Source organism: Thermobia domestica, chromosome 13, assembly GCF_964235325.1.
Source record: "Thermobia domestica chromosome 13, izTheDome1.hap1.1, whole genome shotgun sequence".
Classification (NCBI taxonomy): Eukaryota; Metazoa; Arthropoda; class Insecta; order Zygentoma; family Lepismatidae; genus Thermobia; species Thermobia domestica.
In genome coordinates, this window is record NC_137466.1 from 89,356,255 (window position 1) to 89,377,988 (window position 21,734).

At 37.4% G+C, this 21,734-nt stretch overlaps 1 protein-coding gene across 1 annotated transcript in view; it reads right to left on the bottom strand.

Annotated features, from left to right (window-relative positions):
- Nucleotides 1-21,734, bottom strand: part of LOC145668316 (uncharacterized) — a 135,235-nt gene that overhangs the window by 52,848 nt on the left and 60,653 nt on the right. Inside the window, exons 4-5 of the mRNA XM_081736043.1 lie at nt 19,955-20,106; nt 5,444-5,520 (exon numbers count right to left, since the gene is read on the bottom strand). Coding sequence (XP_081592169.1) covers nt 5,444-5,520; nt 19,955-20,106 — 229 coding nt within the window. The remainder of the gene's footprint in view (nt 1-5,443; nt 5,521-19,954; nt 20,107-21,734) is intronic.

Sequence of the window (21,734 nt, forward strand, 5' to 3'; positions counted from 1 at the left end):
GTTTCGTTCCCCTATTTCCACGTTTTGTGCGTCACCGGAAGTGTGTCAAAATGATCAGATAAAATATCAATGTAAACAAACTGAACAGCGGGAGAACAATTAAGAAACATTTCTAAAATTGGATACAGTATATTTTCTGTGAATATATATCCAACAACGTACATGTGTTTTCTTTGGGAAGGCCGATGGGGGCTGAATTTGAACGTAAACACTATCTGGAGTGTCACTATACATCTGAACAACCCAGATAAATATGGATTCGACACAAATATTGGTCATTTTCTACTACTTTTACATATCCCGGTGAACGCCCCCTCAGACCCCCTTGGTTCGAATTGTGAAAAAAATCTCTAAGTCCCAGCCGATACCGCGAAAACTATGCATGTGACACTAACATATGCCATTTTCTACTATCTTTTACATATCCCGGTAAAAGCCCCTATGATCCTCTGGTTCCAATTTTGAAAAAACGCCTCTGGGCCGCAGCCGATGGGGGCTGTATTTGGAAGTCAACGCCTGTGGAAGTATCACCATTCATCTCAGCGATAGCGAAAACTATGAATTTGACACTAATATCGGTCATTTTCCATTATTTTTACATGTCTCGCAATTCCCCACTCCCTGTGACTCCCGGCCCGCAAACAATGGTGGCTAAATTTGACAATCATCGCTAATGAAAGTAACACCATTGATCTCAGCGATAGCGAAAACTATGGATTTGACACTAATATCGGTCATTTTCCATTATTTTTACATGTCTCGCAATTCCCCACTCCCGGTCCGCAAACAATGATGGCTAAATTTGACAATCATCGCTAATGAAAGTATCACCATTGATCTCAGCGACCGCGAAAACTACGGATTTGACACTAATATCGGTCATTGTGGATTATTTTTACATGTCTCGTGATCCCCTTTATAATGCCCCAATTCCTTAGCTAATGGGGGCTAAATGTAAAGTAAACGCTGTCTTATGAGATTCACCATTGAGCTCAGCGACCCCGAAAACTATGAATTTGACATTAATATCGGTCGTTTTTGATTATTTTTACATGTCTCGGAAATCCCCCCCTCTGGTGACCCAAGGCCCGCATACAACGGTGGATGAATTTAAAAGTCATCGCTAATGGTAGTGTCACCATTGATCTCAGCAAACCGCGAAAATTATGGATTTGACACTAATATCAGTCATTTTGGATTACTTTTACGTTTCGGTCCCCCCCCCCCCCGTTAACTCACGGCCCGCAGCCAAATAGGGTGAATTTGGAAGTTAATGCGATCAGAGTTTTACCATTGATCTCAGCGACCGCGAAAACTATGAAATCGAAACTGATATCGGTCATTTTTACTACTTTTACATGTCCCTGTAAACGCCCCCCTATTTTGTCAAAAACGCTTCGCCTTGGTGTGGGACCTGGACCAAGGTATCTTTGACCACAATTTGGTAGCTCTCGGTCAACTTGTCTGGTCTCCAGGCCGGTCTCGGTGAACGTCCCCCTGAGACCTCCCTAGTTCGAAATTTGAAAAAAAACTCTTCGTCTTGATCTGGGGCCTAGACCAAGCTACCCATGACCAAATTTTGAAAAGTTTTGGTCCACTCGTCTGGTTCACAGGCCGCACAAAGATAGACAGACACGAACAAACTCTTTATTTTATTTATATTAGAAAGGTCAGATCCGCCCTTATTGTAATAGAGTGATGCTTGAGCGATTGATCGTAGAAATTCAAACTCCGATGAGTGATAATTTCATAGGCTTGTTTTATTACAAGTTTAAACTCTTTAGTCAGTAGAGAAGAGGGCTTGAATCATGGGTCAGAGTTGATGACAATGGGTTTTGGTAGGTCTGTGGGTCACAGTGGGTGAAAGTGGTTCGTAGTGGGTGGTGGGTCAGAGTGGGTCACGGTGGGTTGTGGGTCACGATGGGTCATGAGTCAATTGGTCGTGGCTAAAGTTTTCATTGCCCCACGCCCCCTCTGAACTACAGTGTTGAAAATTAATCAGTGAAAATCAATTGCAATTGATCAATCAATTGAAAGTAATTGCTGTGGAAATCAATTGCAATTGAATTAATTGCCAATTAATTTCAATTGCGATTACTTTCCACTGCAATTACTTTCAATCAATTGATTAATTGCAATTGATTCTCCATTATTAATGGCCAACTGCAATTAACAATTAACCATTACTTACTTCAATTGTTAATTGCAATTAACAATTAAATTTACAAATTAATTGTTAATTCAATTGAAATTTGCCCAACACTGCAAAATACAAGATATTCGACCAATTGTTCTGGACAAAAAATACAAATGTGACCACAGTCGAGCCTCTCAGTTTTCTAAGTAACAGCCAAATAGTTAATGAATTATCGGGTATGAAAATGGAGAACGTACGATGGTAAATATTTTATTTTACTTTATTATATATTAATATGTGGTCTTGTTTTAGCCAGGTGCACCACTCTTTAGGAAGTTTTATAGTCTGTACTCAAATAAGATAATTATAGTTTTGATTAACTTTTTTTTTTTTTTTTGTTTCTATCTTTCTCTTGTAAATTTCTGTTAAATCGTTTGCCTTTCCAAGACAGCCTATCATACTTCACAAATTTGGTAATACGATATTTTTTAAATGTAATTTACTTTATCTTTGCTTTTATATTTTCACATGAGAGAGAGAATAGCAGTTTTCCTTCTTTCACTAAAATAATCAGATAAAAAACTTTGTGTTGTGTTGTTCCTGCAGGTCTTAAGGGAATAGCTACATTAGTAGAGCTCATCCATGGTGTAAGAAATCCTGGTTCAATCCCACGACCTGTGAGCTTGTGCTGGACAACATTGTCCCTACGTTTCCAATTTACTCTCACATTCCGTAATTCTATACTCATTCAATCGTTTATTATTTATCTACATAGCACAAAGGGTATGGTTTAGAACGTTAAAATATTAAAGATTTCATTTAATTCATTCCCACAAGCCCTTAAAAACTCATGCAACAGTTTTATGAGTCTCATCACAAACCGTTAAACTGATAAAACTTTCACCTAGAAGCAAAGTAGCAGGATTCTTTTACAGAGTGAAGAATGCAATGTTCTATATTCTGCATCTGGTTATGTTATTATAAACCCAACATTGGTGTTCTTAATTTCTCTTGTTAAACACCATATTTATACTTACGGCTATTTCTTATCGTTTTGGCTATTTGGGCAAAAAGTACATTTTGATGTAACTGTACCACTAATCGTACTTAGCTTGTTATGTCTGTTGCATGTGTATTTACCCATTGATAAAAGATAATATGAACTTTATTCATTTAGACACTATACTAACACGCTCATTAACTTCAACAATATCTGATTTACTTTCTTTAAGTTCTGATAACTTAAAAAAACACTCTTATATATTATGTTTCGGATGTTTTAAAAGAATAACTAAGTAAACACGATAGCACACCAAATACGCCACGGCCTGAGCAAACTATCTTTGCACATGCTGCAATATTTTTCCCCGCGGACTTATGGGACAGGTTATCACTACACAGGCAAGCTTCTGCTGCACAGAGTTGAGACAAATGTTAAGGTAAATGCAGCATATTATCACCAAAATGTTCTTGTACAACTGTTTCCAAGAGAGATTCTTTCTTTGTACAGGAAGTATCAAAAGTGTATCTTCTCCAAGACAAATTGTATCTTTCCCCAGCTCAAACTGTTGGATGCATGACCCGATTGGGATGTGAAACCTATATTCGGGCTATACCACATGTAAAACCTTAGGATGCTACAGCGATTAATTTTTGAGTCATTTAGTATTGAAAAAAAGGAATTGCGAAACATCCAAACATGATGTCTGATCTGTGCACCAGGAGTAGAAGATCAGACTACTCATAAGAAAAGCCTTTCCCAGTGAAAACTTCGGTGTTGGGGTATTGTCTAGTCAAAGCCGTTATATAAAACAAATTTATGCCCTACCCAAAGACCTAGATTTCGTTTCCATAAATGTGATAGATATTCTTGTATCTACTACCAATACTAATTTACAGAAAATCCTAGTTAGAGTGATGAATCTCCATGAAGAATGATAGCACGATTTAATAGCTTCGGAAACGGGTTCCCGTGTACTATCCGCTTTCGCAAAAAAATTGCTGTAACGACAGTCGCGTCTTACTTAATCAAACCGGAGTGGAAGAGATGTACTCTTAAGCGTTTAGCACGCCCATCATCAATGATGTCAGAAGCACTATGCTTGTCTAAACGGAGAAAATCTGTTTTATCCTACATAAAATGAATGTTTTCTTACACGAGCAGCCAACGAATCAAGAGTTTGTTCAAGTTTTATATCGAAAAGTACTTCCTTGCTGAAGTTTTGCAAACATATAAGCTAGAATGCACTGGCAGTACTGTAAAAATTCAGCTTATGTTCCCCGAACTGGTTTTCTCTTCTCCCAGAAAACATCTGGCTGTAAATCATATAACAATTGATTGGCTGTACTTGTTTCGCAAAGACAATTTGAGCCACATCAGCACTTAGTAATCCTGGATCCATTGATTCTAGTAGATCTGATTTCTCACATAGAACTACACGATCTCGCAACAACTTTCCTGCAACATCAAATAAATATGGAATCATTGGTGTTATGTTTCAAAGTCTGTAGTTAAAAAAGGTCTTTTCAATACTTACCATTCTGCAGAATGCCGGTTTGTAATTTATATAGGAAACATTTGTTATCTTCGTAGGGATTTCTATGGTCTCGTTTTTTGGAGCTTTACCTGCTGTAGAATTATTATTGTTTTCCTGAATCTCTCTGGCCATACTCAATTTTCCTACTACTTAGGTATTCCAGAAACCAGTTGCATCTTAAGTTGAAATGTTTCATATGAATATTACCAAGAGTAGGTACTCTGATCTACTCTACGTACGATAGAATAAAAATCTTTCAAACATAGTGATTGCAGTTTTTTTCTATTTGGCCAAATTTTATTTAAATTAAACTCTTACCTTGTGCCACAAACTCCGTTACTGTTTAAGATTCAGTTTTCGTAATATTTTGAAACATCTTGCAAAGTGATACTGAAATATATTACGATAACATCTCATGGATAGGAGTTTAGTTCAAGGAAGATTAGATTCAAATTTGCAGTGTTGGATTTAATGAGAGTAGTTTCTGTTATATTCGGGGGCTCTTTTCTATTTACAGGACAAGGAACATTATTTTGAATGATATTGTAGTCTTAGCTTACATCACACATAGGATCATGGTCGCAGAGATGACCGACATATTATGAAAACAGAATATTAAACAGGAACGCTGTTCGTGGTGCAAGATGAGAGTAATTTTAGAAAAGTATAGAACTTCAGAACATATTTCAATAATATACACATTTTACTTGTTTGAATGTTTTGACATAACCAAGATATTGTTTCTAGGTTACAATTCTGAAATTCTTACCCGTCCTTCTCTCGCTACTTGCTGCCGGAATACATAAATCTCTCTTCACATTGTCTGTTAGAAGCTCTTCTTCAAAGCTATTAAAAAAAAAATCAAATGAAATAAAATAATTAAACTTAAAAAAAGTAATTACTCGTTTCATATAACTAAACTACCAAACTTAATATTACACAAATACAGTCGCAAGCTTTACCTAAAATCATTCAACATCTTCATCTACGCAATAAATTAATTGTTACTTACACGGGGTGTTAGTTAAGCGCACGATTCAGTAAACAAGTCATAAATATATATGAGCACATGCAATAGTTCATAAATATGCCAACTTATGGTCAAGCTCCCAGACGGATAATAATGGACTTTGCAATAAGCGCAATCAAGTATTTTTGTAGATTAACCTACTACAAATATCAGCTATAGTTTCGTAAAGTGGCTACCTAGGAAGCTAACTCAGAACTAAATGCACGATGAAGCTACGTTAGTACTTTAAATACTGTGGAAGTAAAGAAAGGGGGGGGACTGTTATTGAGGGAGGGAAGCATCACGGTTGATACTTAGCTGAATGAGTTACGTGAAAAAAATTTAGAAACAGCAGCCTGCCTCTGCATTTGTGTTCCGGATATTGTAGTATGAGTTCTTCGAATCGTAGCACATAATATTAAAACATATGCATTTACCTCTTATAGCAGATGCTGACAGCGACCACCACCACCTTAATGGCACTATTGCGTATTCGCAAAAAGATGTTTACATTACAATAATCTGACTGCGAATCTTCTGCACTATACTCCCGTGGATAATTTCTTGCAATACTTACATCGTCTACCCTTTTCAATTTGATCTACAGATTATTTTTAAAAAAATAGCAAATGGATAGATCTGGTGTCCAAGATGATCAGTCTCTTTCAGATTAACCTTTTACCTGATTGGTTGACTGGGAGTTTAACAACGAGGCTATATGAGAAAACTATTACCTGGAAAAGCTGCAGTGATGCTATCTATATTTTGGTGAAATGTATGGAATCTGTCCCACTTTGATGGAAGTTAAGAATAGTCGTTTTCTACCCTGTATTAACTAGCCCTAAATTTTTTCTGACATCTCAAGCCACACAATGCTGTTTCATGGCCTCGTGAAAGAACATGAACAGAACGTCATACGTCTACTTTAGCGGGTAAAGTAGTTCTTCTTGGTATTTTGGAGATTTACTTGTAACTGTGCGCTGACATGTCTAGAAAATAAAACCACGCTTTAAGATTCTAAAAGCGCATAGTGAGATCTAGAAGTCTGTTAACGTCTACTGGAGCTACGTATTGTACTTGATTTATTTTAATTCATAAGATCACTTCAGTTCATGCAGATCAGTCGTATGATACGACCTGAAATGCAGGATGTGTAGCATGTACAGCATGTTCAGTTGAATACTCCAACTTGAGTAAAAAGTTGCGAAGATTCCCACAGGTTTCTATCCATCATGTTCTATTTCTAGCAAGTAACACAGGCATCCCCACTGATCGATTTCAATTCTCTTATATATTAACCATAAGTGATATAGTCTGCTACTTCTTATATACAAAGGGTGTTCAAAAGTTGCAGGAGGAGAATTTTTTTTTTTTTTTTTTTTTTTTTTTGTGAACATACTTGGAACATTTAGCTATAAGTTGGTATATAAAAGTATTTTCTTTTATTTACAGGTGAGCCATAATAGACCGTGAAGTAGATGTCAGGTTGCGACAACGGTCAGTGATGGAGTTCCTCTTCAAGACCGGCGATGACTGTCACATCGATTCACAGGAAGTTGCTCCCTGTTTATGGGGAGGACACATTGGATCGCAGCAGTATCCAACGGTGGTTGCAGAGGTTTAAAGAAGGTGATTTCTCTCTACTAGACAATCCACGATGCGGTAGACCATCGACGGTCGTGAGTGATGTGAATAAGGAGACCATTAATCAAATCATCCAAAATGACAGATGTGTGACGACACGACAACTTGTTGAAATGACTGGTTTGTCATTGGGTAGTGTGGTATCAGTGGTACAGTCATTAGGGTATAGAAAAATCTGTGCACGTTGGGTGCCTAGATTATTGACAAGAGAAATGAAAAAGATGAGGAAGGATGTGTGCGAGTGTCTCATGACGATTTTATAACGAGATACTTTGTATCGGTCCATAATTACATATATCTCGGGCAGAAAGTGCTTTTACACAAGCACTATACCTGTTATAATGTTAATTAAAAATAATAAAAGAAGAATGTTTTAATATATAAGAAATATACATTATTGTCTAGTTGGTTGCTATGTCGTTGTTTATAGAGACTCAGTTAACATGTTTGATTGCAAGTCGGCTTGTGTGAATATACATTAAAAGGGAATCAAAGAATAAATTATTTAATATTCATCATGGACTTGCAATTTCAGTAGAAAAGGTGAGCATACTAGTGAATATAACTTCAGAAGATATTTTAAGGTGAAAACGATTATTGCCACTAAAGATATAACTGAACCAGGGTTAACGACTACCTTTGGTGAGTCGTAAAATTTTTGGTTTACCTCACCCGGGATTCTTGTAAATTCATATCCCGAAGTCTAAAGTAAGGGTGAATTTACCTTAGTAAGAAGGTTCATGAATACGAACTCAATCGTTCTTAGAAGTGGCAGAGTAATCACAAGAAAAATCATGATTGGTGAGACAGTAGAGAATGAAACTGTTGACAGTGCTAACAACGAGCAGAATATAGCTCCTATTGCACCCGGAATGTTGACCCTAGAGGATAGAATTTTAATAGCATTGCAGCGACAGGAACAACGACAGGAACAAAGCCGAAAGGATGATTTAGAAATTATGAAACAAAATTTAGCCCAGATGTCCGAAGAAGTAAAACAAACAGTACAGCAAAAATCTGAAGAATTGAGTAGACGGTATGAAGAAGTGAATGGACGATTAGAAAGACAGTATGAAGAATTGAATGGACGATTAGAGAGACAGCATGAAGAATTGGGTAGGCAGTTAGAACAAATAGATCAAAAGTCCGAAGAAGCGAAACAATCTGTAATACAAGCTGTGACAGACATCACGTTACAATTCGACGAGAAGTTAAAAAGATTATCTGAAGATTGCAAGGATAATTACAATCATGTAATCCAAGAAGTTAATATTGTAAAAAAAGATTTTGAAGTAATCGAATCTTCTGTTCGTCAGCAAAAGATTCAGGTGACAGATAATTCTAACCAAATACGTGCAAATACACAATTGATATCTACCTTACAGGAGGAAATTAGGACGTTACAGATTAAAGACAACGCATACAACAACAACATGGTTAATGATCGTTTGGAGTTCCCTCATTCACAAGAGATGACCTCGCATTCACCCGAAGCAGATCGACAAGGACCTTGCGTTATCTCTTCTTCAAGTAACTCATCCGATGAGGATATTATTTTGGAAAGAATTCAACCAAGGAATACAGATGGGCGGAAAAGAGATGGTGGAACCACACATAACGCAGTAGGTAGAAATTTTCACTCAACACGAACACGAAATGGTGAAAGAAATGTAAAGTTAAGTGTAAAAATGAGCGAAATACGTGCTATGAGTAAGTTTAGTGGTAGATGTAATGAAAATGCTACTTCTTTCCTAGAAAAATTTAAGGACGAATGCAGTATAATGTGTATAGATAAATCTCAATATATGAAACTAATCCCTCATTTATTACTTCCACCGTGTTCTTTATGGTTTAAAGCGGTACGGGAACACGTCAACACATATGAGGAATTCAAGGCAGCGCTGATTGCAAATTATGAGAATGACTTTCTACTTGCAAACAGAGACGCTACGATTAGAAATCAACCTTTTAATCCTCGCTTGCACAAATCTGTTGTTGATTTTGTTGTGAATACGTATAATGAATTAAAAATCGTAAATCCACTACAATCTGAATCTAGAGTGATTGCATCTATTCGAAATCTACTACCGTTTAAATTACAACAAATCCTGTTTTCTACGCAATGCATGAGTTTTAATCATCTATTGATGCTTGTTCAATGTTATGAAACTCAATACCAGGCACAGAATCATCAAGCGGGAATAGGCAAAATTAAAAACAATTCAGATAACTTTAGATCAGTACCAGTCCGGAATCTAAATATCCGTAATGTAGACGATACGGAACATAACCTAAATCGAGTAAATTTAAACAAACAGAACAATCAGAATAGGCAAAGATATGATGGGAACACACCTAACCTAACTAATCGTGACAATAATTATGTCAGACCATTTAACCAAAGTAGATTCAAAAACAGACGAAATACATGGCGAAATTCTAGAAATACTGTAAACTACATTGATAGACGTAACCGTAGTTCAAGAGATGGCACTTCGTATCAAAATCAAAATAATGACACAATTCCTGTACAGAATAATAATGCGGGACATAATCATGATTGTGCGGTACAATGTACTTTATTGGAATCATATACAAGTACGAATCTAAACTGATTGCAGTTGATGTGGTAGGGGTTAAACCCATATCAGCTATTGATTCTTATGAATATTTATGTGTGAAAATAAATTTAATTTCTTCTTTTCGCTCACTCGAGCATAGATTATTATATCTACCTTTGGCGAATCGTTGTGTTGTTATTGATTAAAAACAAAGGTTATTTATATTATATTGATTTATGTTGAAACTTTATTGTCAAAGATTATATTCAGTAGAAGGTTCATTCTATTAAGCTAATTATCCGACGACTGTACTCATGTGTCACCTTATATGATATTTGGATAAGATTCTTTTGTATCATGACGCCTTGTTGATATGATGTATCCTTTAAAATACCATCTTACGTAATTGTTATATAATGCGCCCTGGAAAGAGCAAACATTTTTTTTTTACATGACCGTTTTTAATGATGAATGAAATCGTTGATCATTGTAATTTGTGTTTTAAAATGTAATTATCTCTTATGCTTTTGATTTCGCATCCTTCGTTGATTGTATTAGTAAGCGACGACATTTTTTAATGATAAAAGATAAATAATAATGGAATAAAAGTTTTATTATAAATGTATTTATATGAAGGAAACTTAATGAATTTATATATGAAGGGCGATCAAAATGTAGAGAACACAATTATTATCATGTCATTATTATAAACGGACCAGTGGTTCTTAAATATAAAAGTCAAGCTCCCTTGTAACTTTTATATTTAGTCCCTTTATCGGGCGACATTTTATATAACGAGATACTTTGTATCGGTCCATAATTACATATATCTCGGGCAGAAAGTGCTTTTACACAAGCACTATACCTGTTATAATGTTAATTAAAAATAATAAAAGAAGAATGTTTTAATATATAAGAAATATACATTATTGTCTAGTTGGTTGCTATGTCGTTGTTTATAGACTCAGTTAACATGTTTGATTGCAAGTCGGCTTGTGTGAATATACATTAAAAGGGAATCAAAGAATAAATTATTTAATATTCATCATGGACTTGTAATTTCAGTAGAAAAGGTGAGCATACTAGTGAATATAACTTCAGAAGATATTTTAAGGTGAAAACGATTATTGCCACTAAAGATATAACTGAACCAGGGTTAACGACTACCTTTGGTGAGTCGTTGTAATTTTTACTGAAGAGTGGAAACAGTGTTTTGACGGCGTCATTACCCAAAATGAAACATGGTTGTTTTTGTCCGAACCTAAAAGCAAAACACGTCTGAAAGCCCACCTGCGCGGTAAAACATTTGATAGTGAGAAAGACCTTATTTCCTGTGTCAAGCGATGGTGTAAAAGTCAATCCCCAGAATTTTAACAAAGTGCATTTACATCATGGAAAGAGCGTTGGACCAGATGTGTCACAGATGGGGGCTACATTGAGTAGGCTCAGTGTATAGCTAAATGTTCCAAGTATGTTCACAAAAAATTTCATTCTCCTCCTGCAACAAATAAATAAATAAATAAATAAAAATAGAAACCACTGTGCAAAAATTTTTGAACACCTTTGTAATACCAGAATGGAAGATTTCGCTGGCACATTACGGTTAAGAAACTTTATATCGTGTATTCTTGTAAAAGTCTATTAGCACTCATAGTGAGATTTTTCAACTTGAAGAATGCAATTTCCCCCGAGGGGGGCGGTACTGTGGTAAGCACTTCATTGCTTCGACCGTTTCTGTTGAATGTTCTATTAACCATAAGTAAAAATAAACCGTAATATAATGCGACGGGGCGCAAACACTATCTATTTTACAAGTAACCCTTCCCGTCTTCCTGGTCCATCTAGTGCGACTAGCAGCTTTACTTGAACTATTTGGTCTAGGAATTAATTCGTGCGGGTGGACAAGAGATGGCGCAACGAACGGAGCGTCCCACAGTTCCGTGTATCCACACATGTGTTGCAAACCCCTGTCATCGCGCATCGTTCGTAGTATAGGGCAGTGGATTAAAGCGTCAACAATACCAGTTTGTAGTTAAGTGAACATGGCGCAATTTGTGCCTGATAAAGTGTTTTTGCGGGGTGTCCTGCTGCATTACTTTAACATGCAGAAAAGTGCGACTGAAAGTCATCGTATTTTGGTGGAAGTGTATGGTGACCATGCTCTAGCTGAGCGAACGTGTCAGAAGTGGTTTGCACGGTTTAGAAGTGGTGATTTCGGCTTGGCAGACCAAGAGCGAGCTGGACAGCCAAAAAAATTTCAAGACGAAGAATTGACAGCATTGCTCGAGCAGGATTCGTGTCAAACGCAGGAACAACTTGCAGCAGCATTAGGCGTTGATCAAACAACAGTCTCCAAACGCTTGAAAACCATGGGAATGATTCAAAAGATGTCACATTGGGTTCCACATGAATTGAAAGACAGAGACGTTGAAAGACGAAAAACCATTTGCGAATTGCTGCTTCAACGACAGAGCAGAAAGGGGTTTCTGCATCGAATTATTACGGGTGATGAGAAGTGGATCCATTACGAGAACCCTAAACGAAAAAAGGCCTGGGTGAAACCAGGTGAACCAGGTCCATCACAACCAAAACGAGATATTCACTGTGCAAAGGTTATGCTGTGCATATGGTGGGATATGAAAGGTGTGGTGTACTATGAGCTGCTGCAACCGGGTGAAACTATGAATGGAGAACGTTATCGACGACAATTAATGCGTTTGAAGCAAGCTCTGGCCAGAACACGACCAGAATGGGAGAACAGACATGATAAACTTATTGCTCAACATGATAACGCTCGCCCACATGTCGCAAAACCGGTCAAAACCTATTTAGAAAATGTCGGATGGGAAGTTTTACCCCACCCGCCGTATTCACCAGACGTTGCTCCTTCGGACTACTACTTGTTCGATTGCATGAACAACGATTTGATTGGACAGCGGTTTACTTCTTCAGAAGATATCGAAACATCGGTCTCTGACTGGATCGCTTCCAAGGATGAGGACTTGTTTCGCCACGGAATCCGTACATTGCCTGACAGATGGGCGAAAGTGGTGGCTAGCGATGGACAATATTTTTCTTAAGGTATTTATGTATTTTGTGTTTGTACTACAGCTTCAATGTGTGCGTACCAACCGCACGAATTAATTCCTAGACCAAATAGTATACTGTAAATTTGAAGCATACTGTAAGCTCCGAACAAAAAAGCATTGTTATGCTACAGAACACGGAATACAAACGCATGGCGAGCCTGATTTTTCCTGCACCTCCCTGTATCTTACTATTTTTATAAACAGTGATTGTTACAACGTCCGGTGAGGTTTTATCTTGGTTTCGACAGTTGAAGCTTAATGAAGCAGGAAGGAAAAAATATTGAAAGAGAGAGAGACGGAAATAGTATGAAATGTCCAAGGTTTGTGCCAAATTGGACTGCAGATTTAAGTTATAATGTTTTAGTTGAAAGTTCTATAGGATTCAAAGTAACTCTAGGATTAGTGACTGAGACTACAGGAGGACATAGGAAATGAAATCTTTGATGCCCCATGATTATGCATTGCAGACTGAAGGTGGTGATTGATAAACGTAACTGAATGACTGTGGAAGAGTTAGTGGGATGAAAATATAGGGAGAAAACAGGAGAATTAAGACAAAATCTACGGACACTATGTTGTCCTCCACAACTTTACGTGGTCTGTGATTCAATCAGGTACTCCTTACAGTAGAGGTAAGCGCTTTACCACTAAGCAACCGTACAATCAAGATGAGAGAGAAAATATATTAATAAAGAAATATATGTACTATAAACCCAACTACTAAGGAGAAAGAATTTAACACAAATGAATAAAAAAAATATATGTGCAACGTATCAATTTATGTATAATTTTACTCTACTCGAAACACTGCGTAAATGAACATAACTTAACTGACGCAAAGAACATTTTCAATTTCTTGAAGTTTTCATTTATTTTCTTACCTCTACTATTTGTTTCAATTCGCCGATAGCGTTCAACACCCGCAAGTACTTTCTTCAGTTGGTTGTGAAAATAACGGAGAATATTATATATTACTGGAAGTTGGGAAAGCTAATAAAATCTATACAATGAAACCTCTGAAAAACGAATACCGATAGGACATCATTAACTAACTAACTAATCTATGGCTTATGGAACCCGGAGGTTTAATGCCGCGTTCACAAAAGCTCTCCTCTGGCTTCTATCCTTAGCCAACTGAATCCAGTTTCTACTTTGTATTCCTATCTCTGCGAGATCCATCTTACGTAGACATTATACGAACTTAGTTACAGCTCATGCAATACATAAATAAATTAGTAATAAATGTAAATAAAGGGTTTCAAAACAAGGGGTTAGAAATACTTCCTTTTGGCGTTATGACCAGTTGAAAAAAAAAAAATGCGACAAACACTCATAACTCGAGAATAAAATGTTGGACTGAAGTTGAGTAAAAGAGCGTGTTCATTATTTTTAGTTATAGATTCCATTAGTGTACAATTTGATGTGGCGCTAGGGCAGCACGAGTGACCCGAAAGAAATTGCAGAATTAACAGGGTATTTTGTGAAAAGTTTTAAGAGGAAAATAATCAACAAAGTATGATATTTCACCGAATGAAAATGACAGTACATCTTTTTCAAGTTAAAAGAACACTGCTAGAATTCAAAATAAGAAGAGATATATGTTTGATATAGTTAGCCTCCGTATAGAATACACTCTCGGAGGAAAAACTGAAATGAGGCGAAATCTCTAATATCTTACGGTTATGCTTTTTAGGCTAATGAAGACGGATGATAAACGAAAGCACCGAAACGACCTGAACTGGTCAACAGAAAGGGTGTCGTATACTGTGACTACAACGTCAGACTGCATACATCTGTAACGACCCGTCAGAAGCTGCAAAAACTTAGCTGGAAGGTCATAATGCACGTACCGTATAAACTTTACTTGACATCGTCTTTTTTTTTCTTTCTTTCTTTTCTTCAGTCTCTGCGGAATGCTGTGAATGGTGTTAAGTTAGTTTGAAACGAAAACAGTATAAACCACAGGTCACAATTTTTAACCAAACAAGAGAATTGCTATAATGACGAGATTATGGTATTGCAGAAAGAAGGGAAAAAATAATCGAATAAAACAGTACATAATGTTATTTTAAAATGACAATAAATCTCTTCTCAATTTTGACCTAACTCTCAATACTTTTTAGAAACCTGATATTACCAAATCCTATCTTACGCATACATGATATTACTCTTATTTATCTACGACGCACTGTCGACGTACTGTGCCATATTTGTTACTATGTTGATTAATTGACTAGCTAGTATTTAATGTCCATTTCCAGGACTGTTTTTATATAAGAGGGGGACTTTACAAAAGAGTACTCGAGTTTACATTCGAGTTAATCACTTTCCTCCAGCGGAAATCGGTATTAGAAATTAAAATAAGAACAAGACGAGATGAACTCAGAAGCTCCATGTGTGCAAAGATGAGGAACACAGTCCCTGTTCGAGGCGAGCCTACCCCTGACCGCTAAATATAGTGATCTTTAGTTCCTAGGGAATGGGACGACTTCATCGAATTTGGTTCAGATTCGGCCAGTAGTTACAGAGAGATAAAATACCACATACACATACACAAATACATCTGGATTGAGCTTCCATATACTTACGCCAGGAGCTAACAACGTAAATATTTCTTCATTCATTCTACAAGTTACGATTTTGCCACCTTAAAATATGTAACAAAAAATAAATTATTTGTTTTCTTTAAAAAAAAAAATGCGGAATGATTTTATATTACGATTTAGATGATAAGAGTTGGTTAATAAGAATTTAGCGTCTCCTTCAGCAGCAGACCTATTTGAGACAAACCTACAACTCAACGTGAAATCCGAATTACATGAGCTTCCACCCAGCAGTTAACTTTGGTGCCTCGCGCTCGAAAGGATAATAATGAAATAGTGAAGATACTTAATACGCTGTTTTCACCTATTACATCATTATTTACATTCATATAAATTGTTCTCTTATCTATTTGAAAAGAAAAGAATTGTTAAACGATTATACAAAGAAATGTTTTCATGTCCGAGTACGCTAAGAGAAAATATGACATGCCAGGATTTGAACACACGAACATATAATTAACAAGCTATATACCTATCGCTCGACTACTTCCTATGCTACTTCAAATATTTCGTATAAAATGGTTTTCTGTTCCATATTAGTTTTGGTTTACAATCAGATACGACTGAGTTTACGGCGAATAGTTAGAAGTTACGTCTCTTGCAATGTACAAAATATTTTTTTCGCATAAGCCAGTCACAATAACTGGTGTAAAACTGGCTAAATCTGTGAAATTATGCAGTTAGAATGGTTGTTAATAACAATAAGGCAATAATAGAATTACAATAACCATTACCTAATTAATAAAAATTGTTGAAGAAAATTAATTACCTCAACTAACGATCATGTTCAAGCTATCTGGACTATGTTTTACATGAAAGGTTTTCATCTAGCTAACGGTTTTGTGCAACATCAAGTAAGTGGTTAGCGCAGGCAAATGGTTACCCCATCGGTTTTCTACCATGGCGGGCCGGGTTCGAATCCGCAGAGGTCCGAAATCTTTAACATGCCTCAATTTTAATTTCTGTATGATATGGATTATTCTCTTCTGCAGAGAAGAACAGAGATATTCGAATGACGGGAAATTGGAATAAATTCATGATAGGAGACAAAAATTACCAAACTTATTTCTTTCAATTGTTCTAGATATGTTGTTTTCAGTTAATTTCAACCATTCGCTAACTCACATATGATCAGTATTTTGTTCTTTCTTCTCACATGCAGCATGTGGTGAAATAATACATTATTCACCCAGCTCATTGATATATATGGCACTCATTAAACAACACGCTCCAAACAATAGATTTATCTCAAAATTGAGAGATTTCGTGCATCAAATCCACCGCAAAAGCCTGTTTCAGTACTCCACAGGCTTACCAATTGCCGTCAGCTGGTTGAAATGTTAGATGTAAATTGAGTTGCATCTTTCCAGGTATTTGTGTTATCAACAAAAGTAATGGACTCGACCTAATGGAGTGACGATAGTCACGGGAGGGGGGGGGGGAAGATACTTTTGCTGCTGACTATCTTTCTCTTCCTTACTTCTCCAAATCTTTCGGACTATAGACGATTCGAGTCGCAGCATTAGAGCTTGGTCGACTATAACATTGAGATTGTTGTACTACTAAAAACTGTTCGAAATGTAAAATAGTTAAAATAGTTACACCATGTACTGCAGCAAAAATGGCAAGTACATACGTACATTTGAAATTCATGTTTTAAGTTGCGATGTTTAAACTATTGAATTTTTATAAATTAAGTACTGATAAGACATCGAATATGTTTAAGTTTCACTGTACCGCATACGGATGTTTTGCTTATCTCACAGAATTAATTTACTTTTTTCCTTCTTATTCTTATATCACAAACATTTCAAATATTTTAATGATTGAGGTTTTCATGCTCTTAGGTCAGTAAACAAAGGATCACGTGGGTTTAAATCAGAAAATTCGACAGAAGTTCGCAGTTGCTTAGATACGTTACATATTATATATATACAGATGGTGATCAGAAAAATGGAAACACCTGAACGAAATTGCAACTTACCAGATTAATATGGTGTCGGGCCACTTTTCGCTTTCAGAACAGCCTTGATGCGACGTGGGATGGAGGCATAGAGGTCGTGAATGGTAGCAAGTGGAATTTTACACCATTCCTCGTACAGGGCATCGGCCAGTTCTGTGAGAGAGGATGGAGGTGGAAATCGTCGCCGGAGTCGTGTTTTTAAGACGTACCACAGATGTTCAATTATGTTGAAATCTGGGGATTGGGCGGGCCAGGAGAGGTGTTGAATTTCATCTCGATGTTCCTCAAACCACGCTGCAACAACGCCAGCTGTGTGAATGGGTGCATTATCATCCTGGAAGATGGCGTCATTGTCCGGGAACAACATCCGGACCATAGGATGCAAGTGGTCTCCTAAAATTGCGACATAATCGTTGGCAGTGATTCGTCCGCTAAGTGTGACCACAGAACCCAATGAAAACCATGATATGGCGGCCCACAGCATCGCCGAGCCGCCGCCATGTTTCACAGTTGGGCGGAGACACTGCAGATCATAAGCTTCTTTGGGCGTTCTCCACACATAAACACGGCCCGTGGTTGGGAATAGGATGAAGGATGACTCATCCGACCATATCACACGTTTCCAGTCTGCAACGGTCCAAGTTGCATGGTCGCGGCACCATTTGCGGCGTGCGAAAGCGTTATGGTTGCAAACACCTGTAGTTGGCAACACGTCAGATGTGTGGGTTGGCAGTGGTGTCGTGGCGCCCGCAGCGCCGGACCGCTGGTGGTAGTGTGTTAAGTCGGTCTCCATACTACGTCAGGCGCAGTGGAACAGCAGTGTCCAGTGGCTGCAGCAGACGGAGGTAGTGTAAAATGGGAGACCTCTCAGATTTTCAAAGAAGGCAAATTGTTGATGCGCGGTTATGTGGAGTGAGTGTGACGGCAGTGGCTACTGTGTTAGGTGTCGCGTGGGACAGTGTCGAAGGTGATGACGGCCTACACAACACACGGGAAAACCACATCGGGGAAGCGGAACAGTGGGCGGAAGAAAATCATGAGTGACAGGTCACGACGGGTATTAAAGCGCATTGTCACGCAGAACCGTCGTGCCACTGCGGAGCAAGTGACGGAGGAACTCAATCAGCACCTCCCCCACCCTGTTTCGACAATCACAGTCCACCGCGAATTACATGACATGAACTTACGGGGTCGTGTTGCACGGGCCAAACCGCTCATCAGGGACCATAACGCTTTCGCACGCCGCAAATGGTGCCGCGACCATGCTACTTGGACCGTTGAGGACTGGGAACGTGTGATATGGTTGGATGAGTCATCCTTCACCCTTGTTGGTAAGAAATGTTATGGTAGAATATACATGCTGTGTTACGTAAGGTTAGTTAGTCTGTGGTTGTCTAGTGATATCAGTTGTTGTGAAGATAAACAAGGTGAAACGAAGATACAGTATATGTCGTAAGGACGAAGAATAAAAAGATTATATAAAGATTATATGAATTAGTAAGACTCAAAACAGATTGTTGTCAAAGGATTTAAGAACAAGAATACGATTAATTGGAAGAATAAAGAATTCAGGTTTCTATAAGGGTGAACATATGATTTTGATTTGTGGCGCATTACGATTACGGGTAGTTTAAGATAAATATAATTTCAATCTAACTAACCCACTAAAACCCTTAGAAAGTAGCACCTTACATTTTATAAAGTAACAACCCTATTCCCAACCACGGGCCGTGTTTATGTGTGGAGAACGCCCAAAGAAGCTTATTATCTGTAGTGTCTCCGCCCAACTGTGAAACATGGCGGCGGCTAGGTGATGCTGTGGGCCGTCATATCATGGTTTTCATTGGGTCCTGTGGTCAGACTTAGCGGACGAGTCACTGCCAACGATTATGTCGCAATTTTAGGAGACCACTTGCATCCTATGGTCCGGATGTTGTTCCCGGACAATGACGCCATCTTCCAGGATCATAGTGCACCCATTCACACAGCTGGCGTTGTTGCAGCGTGGTTTGAGGAACATCGGGATGAAGTTCAACACCTCCCCTGGCCCGCCCAATCCCCAGATCTCAACATAATTGAACATCTGTGGTCCGTCTTTAAAACACGACTCCGGCGACGATTTCCACCTCCATCTTCTCTCACAGAACTGACCGATGCCCTGCACGAGGAATGGTGTAAAATTCCACTTGCTACCATTCACGACCTCTATGCCTCCATCCCACGTCGCATCAAGGCTGTTCTGAAGGCGAAAGGTGGCCCGACACCATATTAATCTGGTAAGTTGCAATTTCGTTCAGGAGTTTCCATTTTTCTGATCACCATCTGTATCTAAATAATATGAAAGAAAGATCAGAAACTTTCACAATCATTCAGGATATCAAAATCTGAAAGCATGTCGGAACTCATCTTACCCATGAACACACTGACCACAGTCCGAAGGTTTCTTTGCACACTGGATCTTCCCTTTCTGTCTTCTGTACTGCTCACATACCACACACGGTACACAAATGTTGGAATCATGGTAGCAATAAGTGCCTTGTGAGCACTGACTGTCAACTTCACACTGTGAGAGCATACAAACAATTAATATGATATTTTCATAATTATGAATACATAACTACTAGAATACATTACTAAATTACAATTATGTATATAGTATACTTTAATACTTACCTGCACATACTTACCTTCTAGTATCCAAAATCACATACCCTCTCTTTATGTACACGTTAGAAACTTCGTGACATGAGAGGCCTACCATTTGTTCTCAATAATGGGCTGCAAAGGGGCAAAGGCTGCACGGCTGCTACACTTCACATCAAGGGAAGCGGACATCTGGTGGCTGTAAATACTTACCTGTATGTAATTACTTACCTGTTCCTATTATTACTTACCTGACACCTGAAAGAAACTAGAGGTTGGAATGGGCGAGAGGATAAAATTGAAACTGGGCATCGCGAATACGTATTTATAAATCCCTACGGAGTTCGTACGCATTGTTAAATTAGTGTAACATCGACTATGAATCCTAAATTATCCTATTAACACCTAAACTAACCTGATAATTTCATTGGTCGTTCTAATAGCGATAACACTAGAAACCATACACTATTTCTAAGAAAATAGATAATATTACATTCATATTAACTCGGTAAATTCAACTTTACGTTGAAATTTTATTTTATATAAACTGACTACAAATCGTACAAATACCTGACAAATCTATCCTAAATCTATCGTAGTATGCTCTCTACTCCTCCTAAATAAACGAATAAACCAAAGCTTGCTTCTATTTAGGGTTCCGATGTGTGCAGACCAATTAAAATAAACACTTTTAAATATGATATAGTTTTTTCTTCCAAAATCCCACGTGTACGGCGTTTGTTCGCAACAAATTCCACGTGATACGATCCTGACTCATCTTAGGAACGTAACAGAGGTGAAAGCTCTTAAAAATGAGCCACCGCAGCCTTTGAGATTAATACAAAAGTAACCAATAGGTAGGCCACTATGTAATTATTATTAACACATTAAACAGTCATAGAATAAGAAATGGTTTGTTCATTAAAAATACTTTCTCTGACGTACCCAACGCTTTACACGAAGAGTGGGAAAAATAATTTGTTTAGTTGCCCTTAGCTAATTCAACAACACGAAATTCAAAGCATAATATGAAGTTATACACTTTATACCAAAGGAGATAAATGAAAATGATAATAAAATAATACCCATGAAGAGACAAAATGGAGATGACATACATACAGAATTCTAAAAATATCATAAGCCATAATAATTAAATATTCTGTTCTCTGTAACCATGCATTTTGGGACATAGTTTTTTCATTCACTTCACTGAATTTCCGTACGTGTAATCAATCACACACTCCAGGACATGGCTCTAACAGTAGATGGTTTTGCTTGCAGCAGTGAACAAACGGAAGCCAAAAGAAGTGACAGTGTAGGTTTAAGTGAATGGAAAAGTGTGAAAAATGAGAATAAAACGAAGTGATTTGTTAAGGGAATATTCTTGCACATCTACTTGACACTTAAATTCCATTTGCATTACGCAAAAAAAGTTTTGAACATTATCTAAACGCGATGAAGTATAATAATAATAATAATAATAATAATAATAATAATAATAATAATAATAATAATAATAATAATAATAATAATAATAATAATAATAAT